The 24,555-nt window shown below is 40.9% G+C and overlaps 1 protein-coding gene across 3 annotated transcripts in view; it reads right to left on the bottom strand.

Annotated features, from left to right (window-relative positions):
* Positions 1 to 24,555, bottom strand: part of CNTN6 (contactin 6) — a 230,894-nt gene that overhangs the window by 172,804 nt on the left and 33,535 nt on the right. For all 3 annotated transcript variants that reach the window (XM_048858291.2, XM_048858290.2, XM_048858292.2), the window contains exon 2: positions 15,882 to 16,016. In XM_048858291.2, the coding sequence (XP_048714248.2) occupies positions 15,882 to 15,936 (55 nt within the window). In that variant the 5' untranslated portion in view covers positions 15,937 to 16,016. The remainder of the gene's footprint in view (positions 1 to 15,881; positions 16,017 to 24,555) is intronic.

Raw genomic sequence — 24,555 nt, 5'->3', positions numbered from 1 at the left:
TAGACAGGTTTGATAGATCCTGAGCCAGATGTTTTTGTGTCCATAAGTGAGACAGGGACTTCATGCAGACGGCAGTGAGACCTATTTGTTGAAGAACGTCTGGTTTGGTGCACCCATTCAAATTCTACATGCAACCTAGGTAGATGAACTTATCAACACTCTCCATGATACTTGATCTGACCTGCACCAGGGGTTCTGGCAGCCCAGCTTCGAACTTCTGTACCTTTGTCTTATGCCCTGAGATGTTCCTCATCATTCTTTAGAGTGTTCTTTCCCTTCTTCCCCTCTCAGTTCAAAAGAGCCTGAATCTGGTGATCATTTGAACATCTTCAAAACCTACCTATTTGATTAGGCATTGATGGAAGAGTAAGGCAGCTGTGGGTGGTGTTTCTAACTGGTGAAATGGTGTGGTGGGGAGTGGCAATTTTAAGCATATTGATCTGCTGATTAGCAGTTAGATGAGGTATTGTTGAGTTGGGGAGGAAGATGTGTAGCAACTTTAAACTATTTTTGCTTTGTCATTCCAATGATATTGTGTTTTCCATTCTATATCAGGAGTGCCTTTTGATATAGCGTGAGGTTCTGTTCATTTGATTTGTTTTTTAAGACAGAAATCCAATTAAATAAACTAAAAAAGACACAGATCTCAGCCTTTTTACATAGTTATGCCACTAACAAATGCACACTTGTATTGTTGTGTATGTACATATGTCAGGCATTATAATAAGCAGTTCTACAACATAACGTACTCATTTACAAAGACTACAAATTAGGCTCAGCATATTGATTCAAAAATATTTTCTTTATGGTGATACTTTTTTATAACCAATGTCTATGAAACAATTGAACATAAACAGCACTTTGTATTTTCAGAATGCTGCACAAAATGTTAACACAATATACAGAATTTACCAATGTCATATCAGTAAGAGCAAATATGCAGTTTTCAGAGTTATACCCAAATAAATAACCACACAATCAATACCAGTGTCAGAAATAATTTACACTAATGGCATCTTACAGACATACCTATTGTATGTCCTCTGGTTGTTCAGGAGCAGAAGTAAATATGTATCAATTAAAAAATAATGCAAATTGGAGATGAAGACACTAGGTGGAGAACATGATGTCCCCAGCACACAGGCTGGATAAACGGTCTTTATTTTTGGGAAGATTCACAGCAGGCATGACAGAAAAAAATCTCTCTCCCAAGGGACAGAATTTCAGTGCAGCCACTCCACAACTGGTACTGCAGCCTCCTCAGGCATGGTTGCTGTGTGAGACAATCTTTGGTGGAGCCCTGTGGTAATCATTGCACCCTGACCTCACATACCTCCCCATTCTTTCAAACACACAAAGACCTTACTAATATCAATGGACTCCACCAGTTATGGTGAGTCCAGCAATCTCCATGACCCAAGTGGAAGGTGAATCTGTCATTGAATAAACAGCTTCATCCACTGGATTCTTTTCTCATCTATTCAAGGCAACACACATTATGGTATCACTCAGAGGGGACTCACTGGATTAAAAGAACTGGTTTATGTAAATAGAAATGAATGACCTTCACCTAATTATAGCAAGTTGAAAAGAAAGAGCATGTATTTTTGAGTTCAATAGTATAACACATAGTCACTTAATTAAATAGCAGAAATGATTTAACAGACTAATACACTAATGCTGATTCAATTGCCACAACATATTAATAATAATGACAGTATAACAGAGATTCACTAACAATGATAAGCGTGTCTATTAGGGAATTAAATAATTGGACTGTAAGCAGGGAAGAACAATATAGCATATTTTCACATCGGACAAAGGGGCAAAATAAGGTGGTATTAAGTTTTATAACACAAGCTATTTGTGTCAAATTGGAATAGGATTGATACAAGAACAAAAGCAATGTGGCCATATAACAGTAAAGGCATAGTGATTAGTAACTAAGCACTGCAGTGGACCTTCCTGAGGTAAAATACACAGGAAGGAAATGGATTGTCCAGGCCATGAGTTTTCTCTTTATATTCCCCTCATAGCACCAGGGTTTGTGGGCCTGGATGAAGCCGATTACGTAGCCCTCTTTTCAGGTAGAATCAGAAGATGAGCAAGGAAGTATGGACTTCTGCACTAGTTTGAGAGTCCCCTTCAGGAATCATGCTGCCACTGGTTTTATCCCCTGACAAAGCTATAGAGTGGAAGGCACAGAGGGGAGCTTACCACTACTTAGTGCTCATTTTAAAAGCAGTGTTGGCCCAAGCATGCCCCTGTAATTTCCTGAGGTTACCTCCTCCATTTTCTGACAAAGACTTCATAAAAACTAAAGAAGAAAGATAGCCTCCAGGACTCCATCTCAGGTGTTGCATTGAGCAGACTGCATGGAGCATCAGGCTATTGGGACAATCGAAGGAGGATATGTAGCTTAGTGTGAGTTTTATTGATCATATCTTCACTATTCAGATAGTCAATAAAACTCCAACTAAGCTATATGTCTGTCTGCTTTTCAGATCTCCACACTCTCTTTAATGCAGCCCCCCTACACCTGGCTCTCCACAGCAGTCCCAATCTAACATGATTCTGTTCTCAATATATAGATAAGAGTCTTGCTCTGACTCATGGTTGGCTTCATGCACACACAAACCAACAAGCAATGATTTTGGTGGCAATAGGGAGTCGGTGTTCCAGATAGTTGTTTAAAAATGCCCACTCCCCAAATAGATTTCCTCTCCAATCTACACATGATCATCTGTGTCTTAATTTTACTTCATGTGTCCAAATTAAACTGTTAGCTCTTGAGGGCTTTCAGTATTCAGATAAATTCCAGCAGTAAACACAACAGTAACAATGAAAATAGTTTAAAAAATACTTTTGTTACCAAGAAATTGAAGGGGGAAAAATAGCTTTCTTGAGTCCATAAACACAGTGACTGTGTTAGCCAGCATTTGCTAACAACCCTTCTTTTATAGATGTACTGGAAGATGCAATCATAAGGAATTCAAAGAAATGCTCATGTTAATTTCTGCTTTACAAGAAACATGCAAATCCCAAACCAACTCAATATGTGTTAAATGAAAAGGAAGTAGCTAATCAATAACAACTAAAGAAATTTTATTTTCAAGCTTCTCCAAAAATGGAGGGTTTTTGTTTGTTTGCGTGATTAATGACTCACTGAAAAGTAGTAGCTATTGTCCTTTTAGTTTTGGAAAGAGATATTGGGCCATATCCACAGCTGGTGTCAGTGAGCGTAGCTCTATTGTCTATGAGAATATACATCAGATTTGGTCTACAAATTCCCTTATTAGGTAAGCTAATCACTTTTAACATTTCAAGAAAAATGTTTTCCATTATCTGAGATTTATACATTTGAAAATCAACTCCTGAGAGTTCACATGAACTCATTTTTTCTTACTATCTATCATCACCATTGATGATGATTATTTGTATTATCATAGCATCTAGAGGTCTTGGTCTTTGACCAGGAACACATTGTGCCAGCAGAACAAAAAGATGGAACTTGCCCCAGAGAGCTTACAAATTAAACATGAAACAAGAAACAGACAGACCAATAGGGAAGCAGTGGTCTTAGATTCTTTTCAGATCTCACATTACTTTTACACAAATGCAATATTACTGACCTCAGTAGAGTTTCTTTTCATTAAAATAGTGGAAGCGATATCAGAAACAGACTCTGAATCTTTGACCATGCTTTGCTGGTACTGGCAGAATGTGGAGCGGAAATCCTCCAGGGACATTATTAAGGGGACATTCAGAGGTGGCCAATCCTGCTGGGCTGTTTGCCTGTGGCTGAAAAGAAATCAACCCCGCTTTTAGCCATGTGGTGGGGTGGGCGGGTGGGGGTTCACGCTGAGCTGTTCACGTTTGGCTGGCAGGGATCTTCCCTGCTACTAGTCATGCGGTGGGAGGAGGGGTGAAGTGATCATCCCAGAGAATTGGGTGGTGGTGGGGTGTTAGTTGGGTTTGTGCTGCACGTTAACCTGAAAACAACAACCCCTTCTTCTAAATGGCCAACTCCATGGGTGCTTGGTATGGGAAAGGAGGGTGCTGCTGTTTGAAACCATTCCCACATGTTATGAAGGTTGAAGAAGCCGAAAGACTGTGGCTTAATATGGCTGCCTACAAGCCAAATTCTGTTCCCTGGCCCTGCATGTGTGATCTCGCACACCAAACTGGTAGGCCCTCAATGTAAGAGGCAAAATGCGACCTTGTACCGAAACCACACATGGAATATAATGTTAACAGCTTGGTTCACTGTGAAAGAGTCTACCCATTGTTCTCTAAAATGTGTCTCGTTAAACACTAGTCTCCCTTTTTTCCTCCTGCAGCTGAAAATGTTTCAACGCTCTCCCATCATATCCATCCCAGAGACTAGCGCAGATAAGAAGGCGAAAAAAACGTACTCGCGATGAAATGTTCTCTGAGCTCATGCAGTCCTCCTGTACTGAAAGAGCTCAACAGAACGTGTCGAGACAAACAATGGCAGAGTCCAGGAAAGCAGAGAATGAACGTGAGGACAGGAGGGATGAGCAAGGTGAGAGGTTGCAGGAACAAGAGGAGAGGTGGCGGTAGAGTGATGAGAGGAAGCAGGATGCAATGCTGAGGCTCCTGGGGGATCAAACTGATATGCTCCAGCATCTGATGGAGCTGCAGGAAAGGCAGCAGGAGCACAGACCACCGCTGCAGCCCCTGTGTAACTGCCAACCCTCCTCCCCAAGTTCCATAGCCTCCTCACCCAGACGCCCAAGAACACGGTTGAAGGGGCCTCCGGGCACCCAACCACTCCACCCCAGAGGACTGCCCAAGCAACAGAAGGCTGGCATTCAATAAGTTTTGAAGTGCAGTGTGACCTTGTCCTTCCCTCCTCCCCTCATCCACCACCCAACCTGATGTTTCCCTTCTCCCCCACCCCTCCCGGGCTACCTTGGCAGTTATTCCCCTATTTTTGTGATGAATTAATAAAGAATGCATGATTTTGAAACAACAATGACTTTATTGCCTCTGCAAGCGGTGATCAAAGGGGGGAGGGCGGTTGGTTTACAGGGAAGTAGAGTGAACCAAGGGAGCGGGTTTTCATCGAGGAGAAACAAACAGAACTGTCACACCGTAGCCTGGTCAGCCGTGAAACTGGTTTTCACGGCTTCTCTGATGCGCAGCGAGCCCTGCTGTGCTATTCTAACCGCCCTCATGTCTGGCTGCGTGTAATCAGAGGCCAGGCAATTTGCCTCCACTTCCCACCCTACCATAAACGTCTTCCCCCTTACTCTGACAGATATTGTGGAGCACACAGCAAGCAACAATAACAATAGGAATATTGGTTTTGCTGAGGTCCAACCGAGTCAGTAAACTGCACCAGCACGCTTTTAAACATCCAAAGGCACATTCTACTACCATTCTGCAGTTGCTCAGCCTATAGTTGAACAGCTCCTTACTAGTGTCCAGGATGCCCGTGAATGGTTTCATGAGCCATGGTATTAAGGGATAGACTGGGTCCCCAAGGATAACTATAGGCATTTCAACATCCCCAACAGTTATTTTCCAGTCTGGGAAGTAAGTCCCTTCCTGCAGCTGTTCAAACAGACCAGTGTTCCTGAAGATGCGAGCATCATGTACCTTTCCCAGCCATCCCATGTTGATGTTGGTGAAACGTCCCTTGTGATCCACCAGTGCTTGCAGCACCATTGAAAAGTACCCCATGGTCCGGTCCCAGGATAGGGATATGCATTCTGTCTATCGCCCCATCACAGTCAGGGAATCCCATTGCAGCAAAACTGTCCACTTTGACCTGCACATTTCCGAGAGTCACTACCCTTGATAGCAGCAGCTCAGTGATTGCATTGGCTACTTGGATCACAGCAGCCCCCACAGTAGATTTGCTCACTCCAAATTGATTCCCGACTGACCAGTAGTCGTCTGGTGTTGCAAGCTTCCAGAGCTTATCGCCACTTACTTGTGAACTGTGAGGGCTGCTCTCATCTTGGTATTCTTGTGCTTCAGGGCAGGGGAAAGCAAGTCACAAAGTTCCATGAAAGTGCCCTTAGCATGTGAAAGTTTCCCAGACACTGGGAATCATCCAAGACCTGCAACACTATGTGGTCGCACCAGTTTTTGCTTGTTTCCTGGGCCCAGAATCGGCATTCCATGGCATGACCCTACCCCATTGCCACCAGGATGTCCAAATGCTGGGGCCTGTATCATAGAATCATAGAATATCAGGGTTGGAAGGGACCTCAGGAGGTCATCTAGTCCAACCCCCTACTCAAAGCAGGACCAATCCCCAATTAAATCATCCCAGCAGGGCTTTGTCAAGCCTGACCTTAAAAACTTCTAAGGAAGGAGATTCCACCACCTCCCTAGGTAACGCATTCCAGTGTTTCACCACCCTCCTAGTGAAAAAGTTTTTCCTAATATCCAACCTAAACCTTCCCCACTGCAACTTGAGACCATTACTCCTTGTTCTGTCCTCTTCTACCACTGAGAATAGTCTAGAACCATCCTCTTTGGAACCACCTCTCAGGTAGTTGAAAGCAGCTATCAAATCCCCCCTCATTCTTCTCTTCTGCAGACTAAACAATCCCAGTTCCCTCAGCCTCTCCTCATAAGTCATGTGTTCCAGACCCCTAATCATTTTTGTTGCCCTTTGCTGGACTCTCTCCAATTTATCCACATCCTTCTTGTAGTGCGGGGCCCAAAACTGGACACAGTACTCCAGATACTGTACTTTGAGAGAAGTCTGCGTCCATGTCCACATCACTCTTGTCACCGTGCTGCCATCGCCTCCTCACCTGCTTTTGCAGGTTCTGTTTCTGCACATACTGCAGGATAATGCACAGGTGTTTACAATGCTCATAACTGCCACGGTGATCTGAGCAGGCTCCATGCTTGCTGTGGTATGGCGTCTGCAAGAGAGCAGAGTTGCAGCGGAAGCAGTGGCTGACGATGGATGCCACAAGAATAGATATTTATAGAGAACAACCAGAGGACCTGCGAGGTGGATTCATGAGAGCAGGAGAGCAAAGTTGAAGCGGTGGAGGATGACGGTTAGCACCATGCACATTTCCCAAGGAAGAACACGCATACCCGGGAGCCCATGACAGACAACATGGAGAAATTCGCTATTGAGACAATAGCAGTAGAGCAGGGTTGCAACGGAAGTGGTGGATGATGACGTTTAGCAGTCCTACTGCACCATCTGCTGAAAGCAGTATGGAGTCCACATGGAAAAAAGGCACAAAATGATTGTCTGCCTTTGCTTTCAGGGAGGGAGGGGAGACTGACAACATGTAACCAAAACCACCCGTGATAATGTTTTAGCCCCATCAGGCATTGGGAGCTTTACCCAGAATTCCAATGGGTGGCAGAGACTGTGGGAACTGTGAGATAGCTACCCACAGTTCACCGCTCCGTAAGTTGATGCTAGCCATGGCAGTGAGGATGCACTCCGCCAACTTAATGTGCTTAGTGTGGACATATGCAATCGACTGTCTAAAATAGATTTCTAAAAATTGACTTCTATAATATCGACCTAATTTTGTAGTGTAGACATACCCTTAATGTGCCATAAGAGTGTCTACACAGGGAATTACTGCAGAGTAGCTAGTGCACTTTAAATTCACACACTAGCTCACTGCGGACTAAGTTCTCTATGTAGACAAGACGTTAGAAATAGCCTGGAACTAATAATGTGACTCCGCAACTCCTTTAGACTTTGGGGGATAGGAGGAGAGGTTGAATCTGAAATTCAGTCTCAATCCATATTTATAGTTGAGTCTTCATTTTTGGAATGTGCTGAACAGAAATCCAAATCTGAACACCAGCCCAAACTCTGGAGGGCTTCAAAATCCAGCTCTGAATTTTGCATCTGGGAACTAGTTCTCATTTTAGCAGAGGTTTACAAAGCCAAAGACTCAATCAGATAAGACAAAGGGAAGGGAAGGATTATCCACAGTCAATGAGTAAGGCTTGAAAGCCAGACCAGGATATATTTAGATGAGATGCTAGAAACCGTTCCGTAATAGTTAAGTGACCTGAAAAATTGAAAGCCCTAACTGGTGAGGTGGCTGCAGTCTTATCTTTAGAGGAGTTTACATATAAATAAAGTGAATCAAGTCCATTAGATCAGAGAAAAATCCTAGATGGTACAGTAGACTGGACGAGGTGACTTCATAGACTTTCCATCATTCTGTGGTTATAGGAAATTAGAACAAATTTACATTTGAAAGCAGTGGTTGGGTCTGATTTATTCACTCTTGTTACCTACACATTTTCATATTACCTTCTCAGATTTGATTTTTTAACATTTATTTTACCACTTTAAGCAATAGAAAAATGCTCAAAAATATTTTAAATCCTTAATCAACTACAATTCTCTGCTTCTTGGCAGAGATAATGAAGTGCAATTGAATTTTCTTTGAACCTGCTACATACCAAAATGAAAACACTAAATTATTTCTAAAGTACCAAAAGAATGTTATTTTCTAGAGTTAAGCCTCATAGGCAAAGATAAAATTACTTGATTTAAAATAGAAAAACACCATACAAAAACTGACTAGAGAGAATATATTGTCTAACAAAGTAACACATTGAAGAGATTTTGAAATAACAATTCTTTAAAGCACTAGGTGGTAGGATTTTCAGGCTATACATTTGGAGTTATATATTGCCCACATATGGTAACCTCCAGCTGAACAGATACCTCAAGTAATGACTTCTATGCATTCTAGTAAGCCTAACTTAACATTAAAAACTGTAAATAAAATCTTCCTGACATGTAAATCAATGCAACCTAAAACCTGAAAGTGAATTGATCCTCAAAGAAGCATCTGTGCTCTAACCTCTTTTGCACCATATGTTTGTACACTACAGGGAATTCAGAATAGAGTCGATGGTTTTCTTGGAAATGAACTGTGAGCAAAGATTATTCACGATACTGATTGTAATATTGTTACATGATTTTAAAGGACTTCTTGTTCCTTGTGTTTAACAGGTCGGTTTGATGTGCTATATTGTGTTTGGGATAAGTGAAGACACCATATTTCATTGTTCTAGTTGTCTTTTTTTTTTTAATTTAAAAAGCAACGTTGATATCTCTGCAATTTCAAAATGGAATGTATGGGATTTTCAAAAGTGTTCAGCATCAGTCAAATTTGAAGTTAATGGTAAAACTTCCATTGAATTCCCTGGAACTCGAGATAGGTCAGTGCTGATTGGTTTTTGAAAACCCTAACCAATGAGCCTCTGTTGAAATGGATTGTCAATAAAACATTCTTATTGATCAGTCTACTTCTATGTTCCTTGTCACAATAGTATCTGAGCCTGGGCTAGGGTGTGCCCTGGGGAAGGAAGCCAGAGACCAGCTTGATTTCCTGTGTTTTGTGCCCCTGTAATAACAACACACCACAGTTCTTCTAAAGAGACAGAGGGAAACAAACAGCATTTTAGCATTAGCTATCACTCCTAAGAGTAAGGAGTGTGGGTCAAATTTTGTGCAAACACCATCAGAGTGTTATTGAGAGCAAAACGTTTCCTGTATTTAATAATGGCTCATTCTTTACGTAAGACTACTTTTAAGCATTACATGGAAAACCTGTGTGATAGGTACCTCCCTTGAGTGATTTCTGCAAAGCTGGCAGTCACCAACACATTTACATTAACAGCCTTAAGGGTACAATCTGTTAGGAATGGTTATTTTTAATTCCCTATCTGCTATGCACCACAGAGAAGATTTCTTCTGCCAGCTGGTGCTTCTTCTGCTCTACCGCTTTGTGGAAAACAGTATTTTTCTGGTCAATGGAAAAAAGATTTAGACTCTTGTTTATGTTTGAATGCATGTGCTACTGTTTACTGAGGGAAAGACTGTGGCTAGCACTTGCGTGGGAGCCTTCTCCTCCCTTGTATTGCCCACCTCAAGGTCAGCCACTACAGCAATCTTTGCACTGCAGGGAAAGATCCCTCTGGGTATTCTTGAAGAGGAGGAGGAAGGTGCATTGCCTCATCTCTCCCACTCTACACCAGCCTTCATTGCATGCTCTGAGCATTGGGAAAAGAGGCTTCACCATCTTAAGAAATGCCTCCAAATTACAGGCACCTCAACTGGTGTCAGAATGTAGACTGACATCCCATCATACACCAAAAGGTGGAGGGAGAGGCCCTCCTTTAAGTATCACAACTAATGCTTCTGAGAATGATGTCCCATCACCAACTAACCCATCTTCTATTGCTTTGAACTCATTTTCAGAAAACTCTCATGGTTCTCATGACTCCCCAGGTCATGAGAACCTCCATCTCTTCAGACAGGTGCCTGATCATCAGAACTCTGACTCCTCGGTGGCCATCCAAGTGTCATTGTATGTTCAGATAGGCCTCTACATTTCTGGACTGGACAAGATGTCACTTGTCTTAATATATGGTCTGTTGTTCCATTCCTAAAGGTGCTGTTATGGTAAAAATAAAACTATAAGAGACTGTGGGCAGAGCCTGGGATGTAATGTCTTCCATATTCATCATGCTACAACCTAAAAGAATACTGGAGCATTTTATGTCAGGGAATTTCTCTCCCAGCTTAAATGGTTTCAAAATCCAGCCACAGAAGACACAACTACATCTCCCACTGAATGTGAAAGGAAGGTCTAGCCAGTCTTGGTCTTCAGTATATATAATGTGTGTGATTAATTTTGGATGTTTAGGTGCATCCCAACTCACAATCTTCTTTCTTTCTTTCTTTCTTTCTTTCTTTCTTTCTTTCTTTCTTTCTTTCTTTCTTTCTTTCTTTCTTTCTTTCTTTCTTTCTTTCTACACCCTGACAAAGTGAGTCCATGTGTCAGCAGGGCACAGGCCAGCTGCAGAAGCAGTAACTATCTTAGAAAGAGACTGCAGTTTCTTCCTTGAAGACCAGCAGCTGCAAGAAATCTGGTAGGGGAGAGCTCATGTCCCAGAGTCTTGGGGGCAGGTAAGGGTGAAGGGTTCTTGGTGGAGAGGGGAGAGCAAAAAAGCATCTTTAAATCCAGAAACAATAGGTGGCAACAAAGGTGCTGACTTTCTGAGTTCCCCTGCGGTACTCGACCCCTACTCCTCCCCAGGCCTCCACTTCACTCCTTCCCCAAGCCCCCACCCCGCCCTGCCTCTTCCCATCCTGCCTCTTCCCGCCCTCCTCCCCCACCTCTTCCTGCCCCTCCCACCCAGCAACCCCTGCTCACTGCTGAACATCTGATCATGGTGGGTGGAAGGCGCTGGGGGAAGCAGGAGGAACTGATCCGCAGGGCTGCCAGTGGATGATGAGCACCCACTACTGTTTTTTTCTGTAGGGGTTCCAGCCCTGGAGCACCCATGGAATCGGCACCTTTGGGTGGCGACCTTAGCAGCAAAGGTAACCCGCCCCACCCCACACTTATTCCCAAATGGCAGAGAACTCAAGGGGGAGTTTGGGAATGAAACAGCAGACTGGCTACTGTGAAAACCAGACTAGAGCATACAGTTCCCCTCTCCTTTCACTGCTCAACAGGCAGTCCCTGGCAGGTCTGTTTCTACTTCCCATCTAACATCATTTTGAGCTGCTTTTGGGAGGGAGTGCAGAACATGTGGGACTTCGGTGTCCCTCAAGACCCAATCTCAGAGTAGGGTTATTTCCCCCCCCACCCCGCCCGCAGCCTAAAGTGGAAGGGAGAAAAGGGATGGGAGAGTCGCTGAGCTGCTTTCAATATTTTTTCTTTTATATTAATAATATCATTGTTACTTGTATTTCAGTGGTGCCCAGTAGCCCCAGCAGGGGTTGGGGCCCCAATGTATTAGGCACCACACACACACACGGAGTTTCTACTTCACTGAGCTTAGAAGCTAAAGAGAAAAGATAGAAAAAAAATGGGAACAGAGAATATTATTTTCCCTATTTATAAATGGGGAACTGAAGCACAGGGAGATTAAGTGACTTGTCCAAGATCACATGGGAAGTCTGTGGCAGAACTGGGAACTGAACCCAATTTTGAGCCTCGGCATAGTGCCTAACCCACAAGGTCATCCTTCCTCTAATTTCTGAGATGACTTGCCGTTATCCTTGCAGAATAAGGGCTGGAAGTGACAGAGCAGATAGGGTAAAGATTGAGAGATGGTGAGAAGAAAGAATGCTTCTCCTTCACAAATAGAATGTCCACTGCTCTATTATGATCAGCTTTTTAACATTCTGTCCAAGTCCTTATTCCTGAAGTTGGATTTTCTCCCTCAACATATTAATACCAAGTGACATTTGCATTTCAGCAAGAATGGGAAAGAGACAGCCACTAGGCATCCTTATAACAAATATACAGAATTTAAAATAATGATCACTGAGTTTATCTTCATCCTCCTCCTTGCCTCTGGTGATATGTGGAGATCTGATTATCTCATTGAAATAGCAATGGGTTATTGAAGAAGAAGAAGAAGCAGAAGAAGAAAAGAAAAGCCCAATCTGTTCCTTCACTGTGCCTCTGTGCATGCATACATTATTGTTACTATTTTATTTATTCAAAAAAAAACCTTGTTGAGCCACATAAACATAGTCTGTGAAAAATGAGAAATGGAAGGAATATTTGTTGCTGCATGTAAGATCTGTGGTTCTCAGGAATATATATATATATATATATATATATATATATATATATTTGTCTTGCATGCAGTTAATTTAATTAAGATATTATTTGTAGACTTATTGGTTCCGATACTTAACTCCCCTTATACCAGTTCCACACCAGTGTAACTCCGTGCTTTTAAGAAATCAAAGAAGTTTTGTCTTTTTACAGTGGGATTGATTATGGCCACTATGGAGATTTCAGGCCAGATCCTCAGCTGGTATAAATCCGCATTGAAGTCAATGGAGCTATGCCGATTTATACTAGCTGAGAATATGAACATTCATATACTTGGTCAAATTGGTTCTACTCTCATTTAAGTCAATGGTAATTTTGCCATTCATATAAATTGTAGTAGGATCAAGCCAAGATTGCTGTATTATGTACCTGATTTACTAATAACACGATTATATGAGACTTTTTTGAATGCTATCTTTCTTGGACATCATTTTTCTATTGTTTTCAAGTCTTTCATCTATATTATAATAGTCTTCACAAAACTGAATATTCCAGTGTAACAGTACACTTTTTGGATCCCTTAACTCAAAAATGTCCGGCATACTGAGCTCCTTTTAAAAGACAATGTTTGCACAAGAATATGAAAATAAGTTTACATAATTACAAAATCATGCACACCTTTTAAAAATAAATATTGATAAACACTAGGAAAGGGAATAGTTAGAACATAAATCAGTCATGCAGGATAATAAACATCTTGAAATAGTAATAAAATGAGTATATCCACTGATGCAGATTGAGAACTGAGTGTATAATGATGTAGTGATGTCTGTGTGAGTCTCCAGGCAACCTGAATCAATAGCTTTGATAGGTGTGAAATTCATCTCAAATGGGTGAAGATTCTGAAGCCTAATGATGATGGTTCAAATGTCAGCACTGTTAACTACTTCACTGTTGACAAAAGAAGGCAAGGAAGAAGAGGGACAATGCTATAATAAAACTCTGTAAATCTGGTGTCAGTGGCATCTCAAGTAGGTGGAGGCTTGTGTGATCCAGGGACTTCTTGATGCCAACCGGCATGGGGGTGCATAGGACTTTACAGGGATCTCCTAGGTTGGATATAAGCATAATAATTCACTAAAAGGTGGCATGTGAAGCTTCTACCGAGAGGAAGTACCCACTTTTCATGATGATATTCCTAAACGTGAGGATGGATAGTATTTAAGGAGTTATGTGTCTATACTGAAAATTATGTTCTTAAGGCAGGTAACTAGGAGGTGACATGTATGAGACAGGCTCCTTTCAGGCTGTGGGTAAAAGACTTTTATCCCTCTGTCTGGCCATTGTGTATTGTGTGCTTATTTGAATACTGAGCCAGATGCTGTTTAAGAGATTGAAAAATCTATAAGAAAGGAGTATACAGGGGAAAAACAATCAGTAGGGGGTGTCCTGCTTATGAAGGATAATGCACTGTTCTGGTATGTCTGGGGGTGCAAAGAGACACCACGGGTCTTTCAGTAAGGAGGCAAGCTGCCAGTGTGACTTGTCTCATGAATGGAAGATCACAACTAAGCTTGGCTGAAAAACATTAGAAGGACTTTGGGCAAGCATTGCTGTATAAGACATGACAGTATCTAGATAAGTAAGTCTAGGTTCTAGAATGTGTGCTATGGTTTTATTTTATATGTAAAGATTTTTTTCCAATACTTCGACTTCCTATCACTCGAATCTCTATACTTTGTTTAAAAGACTTTTACTTGTTTTCACTATAAACATATTGAAGTACTGTGTGCCAAACAGAGTGGCAATCTGAGGAGAAACTAGTAAGCCGAGTGTCCTGCTTCTTTGGACGCAGAGAAACTATGAATGAAGGTCTAGTAGAACAGGGGCTGGGCACTCCGGGGAGTCATTTGGTGGGCTCAGGGGTTGAAGTGTGCCTATCGCTAATCTAGAGAGAGAAAGAGAGAGAGAGAGAGAGAGAGAGAGAGAGAGAGAGAGAGCAGGCATAGTGTGGAGTGCTTGTGTTGCCTGTGACTAGTGGAGTTTGGGGAGCTGACCCCTGGAAGGCACAGCCAAGACTTCTTCATGCTAAAAGCAGGTGTAGCCCAATGTCTCATAACCCTGGGTATGCCCAGGAACAGTCACAGCTTGATTTGTGGGCAGAGCTTTGGAGAGGATCAGTACATCTGTTTGCCCCCTCATCTGATCCCTGACTGGAACTGAGCTTCCAGAGCTCATGAGGGAGAGGGAAGGCAGTGTTCACACAGCATATACTGAGTGTCTTAGTGAATTCCAGGGTGTTTTGAATATGGGGAGAGGCTGAGGACAAGGGCAGGGATGATGGGTCTGTGAGTACGCAGGCTGTGCAACAGGCAGAGGACTTGGTCCAGAATTAAAGCAGAGATAATAACAGAATGTAATTATTTTAATTGATATACTGGAATCCAGGTTGCCAAGGAAACAAACAGTCTTTTAAAATGCTTAATACGTGGCTATTTGTCATTGGCGCAGCTGCTGTTAAGCATTCATCTAATGGCAAGATCTATATTACTGAAATACTAAAATTCTAGATTATACCTAGAGTCTATTAGATCAAATATGACCTGGTTACATTTTAATTTTATTTTAAAATGCTACCTCAGGCTGCATACTACATTATCTTCTGTTCATTCTTCAGGTCAAATACAGCTGCTGATTCATGCATGATATAATTAATTTAAGCATCATTTGAGGTTGCTATAATTAATATAATTACATCATAAATATTTGACAAATAGACCAATTGCTTTAAAACCTTTAAAAGTCAATGCAAATTTAGGGGTTGACTTTGTCGGGAGAAAGATTGGGCCCTTAACGTAGACAATCCAAATAAACTGCAGAAAAGAAGATGTAAATTGTTTGGTTAATGGACCAAAAACATCAGAAATAGGCATGCTAATTTTCACATTTTGAGATGCACATTGAGTGAAAACTTCAGTTAACAGACAATCCTCTGAAAATTGGAAGATAGTCACACATTTCTCATGATATATAACTTTCTATTTTTCCTTTTTGAATGGCACAGCTTAGAAGTATGTTGATGCCCAATATCTTGCTTTCTTGTAGCACTTCAAACATGATTTTTTTTTTTCCTGGTTCAAAGTCAGCAGTGTGTATTGCTGAACAATAAAGGATTTCCTAAAGAAAAGCTGCTTACTCACTGGTTCATGAGAATAAGTACTGCTAGTTTTGGTAATTGCCTCTCTTTTAAAAAAAGGAATTACGATGCAGACATATTTATCAATCACAAACAGTAATAATGGGCCATTTTACCTGTGTTGCAGCTCAGGAGTGGCAGCAGAATTACTAGTTTCCATAGCAACATCATCTCCACTTTCCAAGGTCAAAAATCCCTCCCATCCAATCAGCAGAGAATAAAATATATCTTCCTGGAACTGTCTTTATATTCTGTTAAAAAAAAAATAGTGAGACATGTTGAATCATTAAAATGTAAATATAAACCAAATACACAGAGCCAGGACTTCCCTTGTGGTGTTGCCATTTCCAGCTGCACTGTGGGACAGCCTGTCTCCAAATGCGGCATAACTCATGCAGGGAAGTAAAGGTGATTTTCAGATGCCATAGACCTGAAATATAGGCTTCTTGTAATGCCATTCCTCCTCCCAGCTATAGCAGGAAGAAGAGTACGGCCAGAGGAAAGGGGTCATGGCTGGGATTCCCCAGTGGCATGGTAATCCTCAACAGCAGTTTCTGTCCCTAGAGGCCATTTGCTGTTGCTAGATGTTAGAAAAGACCTCAGGCACAGAAGCATGATCCTCATGTTTATGCATGTATGGTCTCACTCATATAGGAAGAGGTTCTATGAACAGATCCCTACAGATTCTTTCTGCCACTTAATAGCTGAAAATCAGCCCTGGGGAAACAGCTCAGGCAAGTCCTGTGTGTACCTTATGCTCCATTAAGCTCTTAAAATGTTGCTCTAGAGGGACTTAAATAAGGCATAGGCCTTTCATGGACCCTTGGCACAGGAATACATTTCCCCAGCTAAGAAGTAGGAAGAATCTCTATGGATCTGTTCAGAGAGGCATTAGCTGGATGGGGGACAGTACGTGTACACAAATAGGCTAAATCATACCCCCAAATGCTGCCTGCTCTGTAATTCTCCTAGATGGTTTTTGTCTTGGAATTGGCTGGAATACAAATGGAGTTCCTACAATCCATGCAACTTCTGCTGTCATGCACATATGCACAACAAAAGCCAGAATTTGGCCTGTCATAAATATAAAGGGAAGGGTAAGCACCTTTCTGTATACAGTGCTTTAAAATTCCTCCTGCCCAGAGGCAACATCCTATTACCTGTAAAGGGTTAAGAAGCTCAGCTAACCTGGCTGGCACCTGACCCAAAGGACCAATAAGGGGACAAAATACTTTCAAATCTTAGGGTCGGGGAGGGGGAAGAAAGGCTTTTTTTGTGCTCTTTGTTTATGTGGTTGTTCTCTCTTGGGACTGAGAGAGGCCAGACAGAAATCCATCTTCTCCAACCCATCCTAATCCAAGTCTCCAATATTGCAACCAGTAGAGGTAAGCCAGGCAAGGCAGATTAGTTTATTTTGTTTTATGTGAATTTTCCCTGTGTTAAGAGGGAGGTTTATTCCTGTTTTCTGTAACTTTAAGATTTTCCCCAGAGGGGGATCATCTGTGTTTTGAATCTGAATACCCTGTAAAGTATTTTCCATCCTGATTTTACAGAGATGATTTTTACCTTTTTTTTTTTTTAAATAAAATCCTTCTTTTAAGAACCTGACTGATTTTTCCATTGTTCCAAATCCAGGGGTTTGGGTCTTTGATGATTTTGTAACCAATTGGTTGGGATATTATTCTCAAGCCTCCCCAGGAAAGGGGGTGTGTAGGGCTTGGGGGGATATTTGAGGGGAAGACGTCTCCAAGTGGTGTCTTTCCCTGTTCTTTGTTTAAAACGCTTGGTGGTGGCAGCATACTGTTCAAGGACAAGGCAAAGTTTCTACCTTGGGGAAGTTTTTAACCTAAGCTGGTAAGAATAAGCTTAGGGGGTCTTTCATGCGGGTCCCCACATCTGTACCCTAGAGTTCAGAGTGGGGAAGGAACCCTGACATGGCCCATATTCCAAATGCATATGGCCCCGTTGTCCCACTGCAATAAATAAATGTCCCACTGAAATTAGGAGTTTTTCAGCTTGAGAATCCGGTGTATGTTCTTTAATATAAAACATTTTATTTTATAAGAGGGATGGATAAAAGTTAATAAGTCAGATAAGAATTCTGAAAACAAGCGTTTATATTTGTGTGGGTTTCAAATTACAGATTACTAGACTCTCTAATTCTTCACTTTCTCATACTAGCAATAGGATTTCATAGCTCAGTTCTGTGGTCTTCTTTAAATACCTTAAATCAGATGTATTAGTCACCAGAAAACAAAACAACCCCCCCCCACAAACCTTGATAAATGTTGTAGTATTCCACATTATTCCACATGCTAAATACACTCCAGGGAAGGAAATGCCACAAATACCACCTTAATATTAATTTTACTAGCAAATGGTGATTGCCAGTTTTAATGAGGATCACTGTGGTTTTAATGAGGACCTTCTTGGTTATCCCCCTTCAATTTTTATCAGTATGATTGAAAATGCAACTATAAAAGAAATAATATCTGCTAATCACTAAAGATAGGGGGCTTATCGGAAAAAAAATATCTATGCATTCCATATGGGGCTTTGCTGGGGGACTGTGAGCATCTCACCCAAGCTATGAGCAAACTCAGAGTTTCCCCTACACTTGAATGAATCCGGGACCCAGCAGAGAATCCTCATAATGCCCTAGGAGCTGGGGACATAGTGTGGAAAGGAAGTGGCTCTTCCATCTTCACCATGGGCTGGAAGAGATGCATTGGCAGATCTAGGGGAATGAACAGGGTTTATACTAATAGTAGAATTGTAACTTTCACGATTAAGGTTAAAGCAATATAATATCATACACATAAAAATCTTTTTTTTTTTTGGAAGGGTTATTCTTGAGAAATAAAATATGTTTCCTCAAGGGTTTAAATAACAATTTGCGCTAATTTCCTCTGACATTTCAGTCATTGTATGATGAATTAAATCAAGAAAAAAAAAAGGATCAGTTTGGCCTTTACTCCCAAATGGCAAATTAGTAATTTATTGTTGGGAATCAGTTCATTAAAAAGTTAAAACTGGAAAGCACTCGATAAAGTGGGTCTATCAAATTAGAAAATCATTCTGCACCTTTTAAGTGCTGAAAATTGTCCACTGACAAACTAGGTTCGACATTTAGGGCCCAATTCTCCTCTCCTTTTTCCCACTTTACAGCCGTGTGGATCTATTTATTTCAGTGGAGTTACTCCTAATTTACACTGATATAAGCAAGAAGTAAGATTTAAGAGAGTGAGAGATGTTTGGTGCTCGGCACTTTTGAAAATCACACAACTTATTCAGGTGCCTAAATATGGACTTAGGAATCTAACTTTAAAAGCTTGGCCTTAATGGATTGCAGATGCTCTCATAATAGACAAACAAGTGCCTGAGTCTCTACGGTTTCTGCATTAGGTGTTATTTGCACCTGCACAAAGTGGTTGTAAAATGCTACCAAATCAGAATTCACAGTATATGTACTCTACTAATAGCACCTATCTTCCAACCGATTTCGCCTAAAACGTATCTCAAAAGGTGAAGTTTTAGACAGTTATGAATATGTGAAAAGAAGGGATTTTCAAGGATTTAGAAGTGGGTAAGAATATCTTGCCCAATCTGAAACTATGGTGGTAATTTTGTTTAGGTTTGTCCTAAACCTTAAGGATTAGACCTGGGTTGATATGCAGGTGTGCAGTGGGTGGGGGAGGGAATAAAGGGCATAGCCTGTGTCAGGGCTTAGCAGAATCGCAGTCCCTCTGGACACAGGGAATATAGTGGCTGCTCTTTCCCATCTCCCCTGAGGATGTACAGCACACTGAAGAGGGTGGAGAGCCAGGGGTGGAAAGTGAGTTGTACCTCAGCTCCACCTCCAGACGTGTCAGACAGAGGAGTTGGGTGGCCATCCTGGGGAGAGTATCTCTCACACACGCCTTCTGAAGGGGTTTCTTCAACAGCCAATGTAACAGGGAGCTGGAAGCATTGTATCTCTTCAAATGACATTGATGCCTCCACCCTCATCTGAGGTGATGCATCTCCATACTACCCCCAACAACAGGACTGTGTCTGATGCACAGTTGAGCTTTGCTTGACTATTTTTAGCTTTCAGAGACAGGCAGTTCAATATTAATCTATGAGTATATAAATGGCTTGTGGTTTCTGGAAAACAGAAACCTAGTAGTCAGATTGTTCTGCTGAAGCATGTAATAATACCCACTTAAACTGCATCTAAACCTGGGTCTCTTGTAACCCAGAGGCACATGCCGCTGCCAATAGCAAGACTGCGTATCCAGTAATCATGGCATTCATATAAGCTGAAGATATTTATTAATTTTCTGATTTGTAACTGCTGTCCCACTTCTAACCTCAAACCCACAAACTATTGCACATGATAGTAAAACAAATTTTTTTTAAAAATCTATTTTCTTTAGGTAGCCCAACTATTTTACTTATTTAAACTCTGCCAGAAACAAGGACCTTACGGGCAAACAAGTACTTAATAATTTTTACAACAGCTTTCCAACAACAGCTTCCATGGGATTATTTACTGTCAAACTAAATCAAGAATAAATGAAAAAACCCTGAAATATTTATAGTTGGAGAAAATCTGGTTCAGACTAGAACCCCGGTCTGGCATTAAATCAGGCAAACTAACACGATAAATCGTGCTGTCATACTCTTTGTTTTCTGGATGTAATGCTATCACTTATTATAATTGTTATGCCATACTTTAAACACACAATCTACTTAGATAAAAAACAAGGCATGCTAAATATGATCATGGGGGAGACATTAGATTTTTCCCATAGAAGTACTGGTTGCATGTCTATTTATTAACAGCACGTAATGTATACAAATACGTTTGTTACAAAAGTAGTCAGTACTGGTGTTTTGCTGCTTTCCCATTAGAGCAAACAAATCAATGGAAAAGAATTCACCCATCAGATATTATACTCTAGTTGTCACTTCCTCTCCTTTTGACATTGGAGGGGGGCAAATGAATAATAAGTAATATGTGGGGGTCATATGGTTATGTGCTTGGTATATATAGTTGCATGCTTGAAATGAATATATCTATATAGTCTGATGGACAAAAAGATAGCTGAAGTGGGTATAAAGGAATCGCTAAGGGCCCAATTCTTCCAGTCTTAATCAGATTGTGTTGCATGTTACTGTGTGACTGTTACTTTTGAGTCTTTTTTTCACAGACAATAATCTGCCCAGCTCTATTGGAAAGGATGGACACAGTGTAATATACTCATGAATTACTTCTGTCTCAGCATCTAGACTATTGATGATTTGGGGCCAAATTCATGCCTGGTGTAAACAAATGTATTAACTCCTGTGACATCGTATCCAGTGTGATGTGGTAGATAAAGGGAAAATTCTTTTATGCCTTAAGCCCAAAGCTTGAAATTTGATTATTGTTCTCTTAGACAGGAAGAATTTAGAAGCATATGATATATAGATTTATTTCATCACTAGGATGAGCTGACAGATATATAATGAAATAGCATAACAATACTCAGTAGATTTGTGCTTTGGGTTATTTTCTAAAACTTTATTTTGTTACTAACCTTTCTTTTTGAATAACCCATTTGCTAGTTTTAGGCTTGGTCTACACTGGCACTTTCGCCATTAAAACTTTTGTCGCTGAGGGGTGTGAACCCCCTGACCCCGCATGACAAACGTTTTAGCGATGAAAAGCACCGGTGTGGACAGCGCTTTGTCGGCGGGAGCTGCTCTCCTGTCATTGAAGCTACTGCCCCTCGTTGGGGGTGGTTTTATTTTGTCGCCGGGAGAGCTTTCTCCCAGTGACAAAGAGTGACTACGCTGCTTACCTTACAATGGCGCGGCTGCAGTGGCCCAACTGCGCCATTGCAAGGTACACAGTATAGACATAGTCTTAGTCTGGGCCAGAGTCATTTCTGGTGGCGTAACAGATTTTCATGAAAATGTGCAACATTTCTCATGTCTGCTGTGATTGTCTGTTCGTTTTCTAAAAGTGAAAGACAGTCACTTCAGGTGGAAAACTGACATTTTACAGAGGAGAACATTGCTGGGCAATGAAAATTACAAGATTTTACTCTTTGTTAAATACAAGCTCATTGACAGTTTTACCGATGACAAAATGCTGTGCCATGATTGCGGAAATAGTAACACTTTGACCAAAGAGGAAAAATAGAGGGTTTAACAGCAGAGGATGTAGGTCAAATTCACTAGTGATGTTAATGATGGGACCAAAATATACACCAGTGAGAGTGTGTTGGCATAATTCACATGGCAAGGAGATGGAAGTGTGGAAGTGTAGCAGGAAGAGAGAAAGAAGGATATGATAGAGTGTGTGTCTAAAACTAGGGGGAGATAAGTTAGGAGTGTGCTTATCTTATTCTTCTTGATAGCTGTGTTGGAGGATTTTATTCTGCAATCCCAACCTTCCCTCCCATCCACTTACACAAATATCTATGTCATGAGATCTAACTATGAATTTGGCCTATAATATCTATTTCTCCCTTTCATGTACTCAGCTACCAAGAAAGAAGCTGAAGTCTGTCCCAGCCAGGCTTATATTTTTGGCTCACCATTATTCCTGATCTCTATATTGTCTCCTGAGCACCTGATTTATGGCATCTAATGTGAATTTTCTCATGAATACCAATGATATACAGATACATTTTTCTTTTCAAACTCTTCATCCCTCAGACACTCTGCATTCAGACTCCTTCCCAGGTAGTCATAACAGAATGAATAGCAAATGCTTGTAACTATATGGAGCAAAGGCAAGGGAGACCAGTTCTGCTGACTCCGGAAGGATTTACCTCCATTGTTATGGCATTTATTGCTTATTTCCAAATTATTGAACCATATCTTGTTGGGGGGGAAATTACTATTTGCCTAAGGTTTCCCTGATGCTGATGGCTCCTGTTTCCTCTCTTGTTGCAAAAGGAACTGGGTCACCATTTGTTTTACCTTCCAGACTACTTCTGAAAAATGTTTCTCTGGAGCTGAAAATACTGTGGCTTGTTTCTAATTCAAATTTAGTACACAAAATCTCTGGGTTTTTTATTTTTTTTTAAATACTTTCAGCCTTCAATGAAAATTCCTAACTCCGAACACCTCAGTGGGATACGCATGTACCTGTTGACAGAATAAATGCTGTCAGTTTTTTCGACATCCTTTGTTAAGGATGTCGAAACATTTTTTCGACATCCTTTGTTAAGCGACCAAGTTTTACCCCTTTTATATGTGACTGCAGCTTCTCTTGGTTCACTTTTACAACCGACTTCCGGATTTGCATGTGCACATCCAAAGGCAAAATCTGGTTCCCATTCACCGTATGGCTCTATGGTACCCGTGGATAACAAAGATAGTTTCAATACACCCCCTACCTCTAAAATGCTATAAACTTCACTTTAGAAATTCCTTCTGAAGGACTGGCAGGTCTGTTTCTCAGCTGAACCCATCTCTCCATTGATAGTGAAGTTGCATACCCAGCATTTTACCAGGCTGATCTATGGATGCAAGATGCTGTATAAATGCAAAATTACTATTGGATAAAAGAAGAGAAAGCAAATCTTGTTATGACATAATGTTTTTGGCCTTGCTTTTTCCGGGGGCAGTGTAACTTAAAATGGGCTATGTGCAACCCTCCAGTATTTAATGGTCTAGAGCTTGGATTGTGTATGTCTCATAGCCAAACAAGGAAAGCAATATAGATATAAATTAGCTAGTTGTGCTTTACAATGCGGTCTCTAGAGTTTCTAATCACACACTGAAGAATGTGTATATACTTTGTATGCACAGTTATGGTGACTACACACATCATATTTAAAATATACGTGTAAATTACCAGTGGGCAATCTAGATGATCATTTGCACATGTACCTTATTACAAGTGCAAATACAAACAATAATATTGTGCTCCCAAAATATGCATGAATGCCCACAATTATGAAGAGTTGAAACTCTGTATAAAAGAACTAACGTTAACAGTTTGTAATCATTTGCTGCATTTAACACAATTATACAGAATAAGAGATATAAACCCTAGCATGTTGCATGGTTCACAAATAGCATAAAAATGTCTTTTAAGAGTAAACTGCTTTACCAATAAGTCATAATGAAAATAGCTGTTATAATACAATCACAACCCTTGGGCTTAACCCAAGCCTTTGGAAAAGCATAATGAACGTACAGTTATCTCATAAATACCATGCTTTTTGAAGCTGATTTACTAGTACTTTGAATTTTCTTTGGTTGATACACAGTATGCAATGGCTGTAATCATTCTAAAAGGGTTGTCTCCTGGACACAAAAAGAAAAAGAAAAAAAAAAAGAAATTGCTTCACACACTCAGATTTTAGTATCACTGGAGGTTTTCCCCTATAACATAGAAGATTTAGACATATTAGCTTTCTCTCTCTCTCTGTCTTTTTTTTTTTAAGAATGTACCAACAAAGGTATAATTTAGGTCAATCATCTCAACTCCAGACAACTTTTTGGACTGTAAAGTTACAGTGTTCATGATTTTCACTCTAGTTTGTGCTATGTTTGATAAATAAAGGTTGAGAGTCTCCTTTGTGCTGTTCTGGTGCAAAGTTGGCCCTAAAGTTGGTGTAGCTCCGAGGCCCCTGCTCCTTTATGTCAGTGCAGGAACAAGACTGAGAGTTAAGGGGGAGTGGATGGGGCTTCCCTGTACCCACTGATCCCTTATTGGCATTTTTAGGATTGGTGGGTGGCATAATTTATAGCAGCCTTCAGGCTGCTCTAGGTTACACAATGAGATTGGCTTGGTACCTGGAC

This window comes from Caretta caretta, chromosome 7 (assembly GCF_965140235.1).
Source record: "Caretta caretta isolate rCarCar2 chromosome 7, rCarCar1.hap1, whole genome shotgun sequence".
NCBI lineage: Eukaryota > Metazoa > Chordata > Testudines > Cheloniidae > Caretta > Caretta caretta.
Note: the sequence above shows the minus strand (reverse complement) of the source record. Positions and strands in the feature narration are given on the sequence as shown.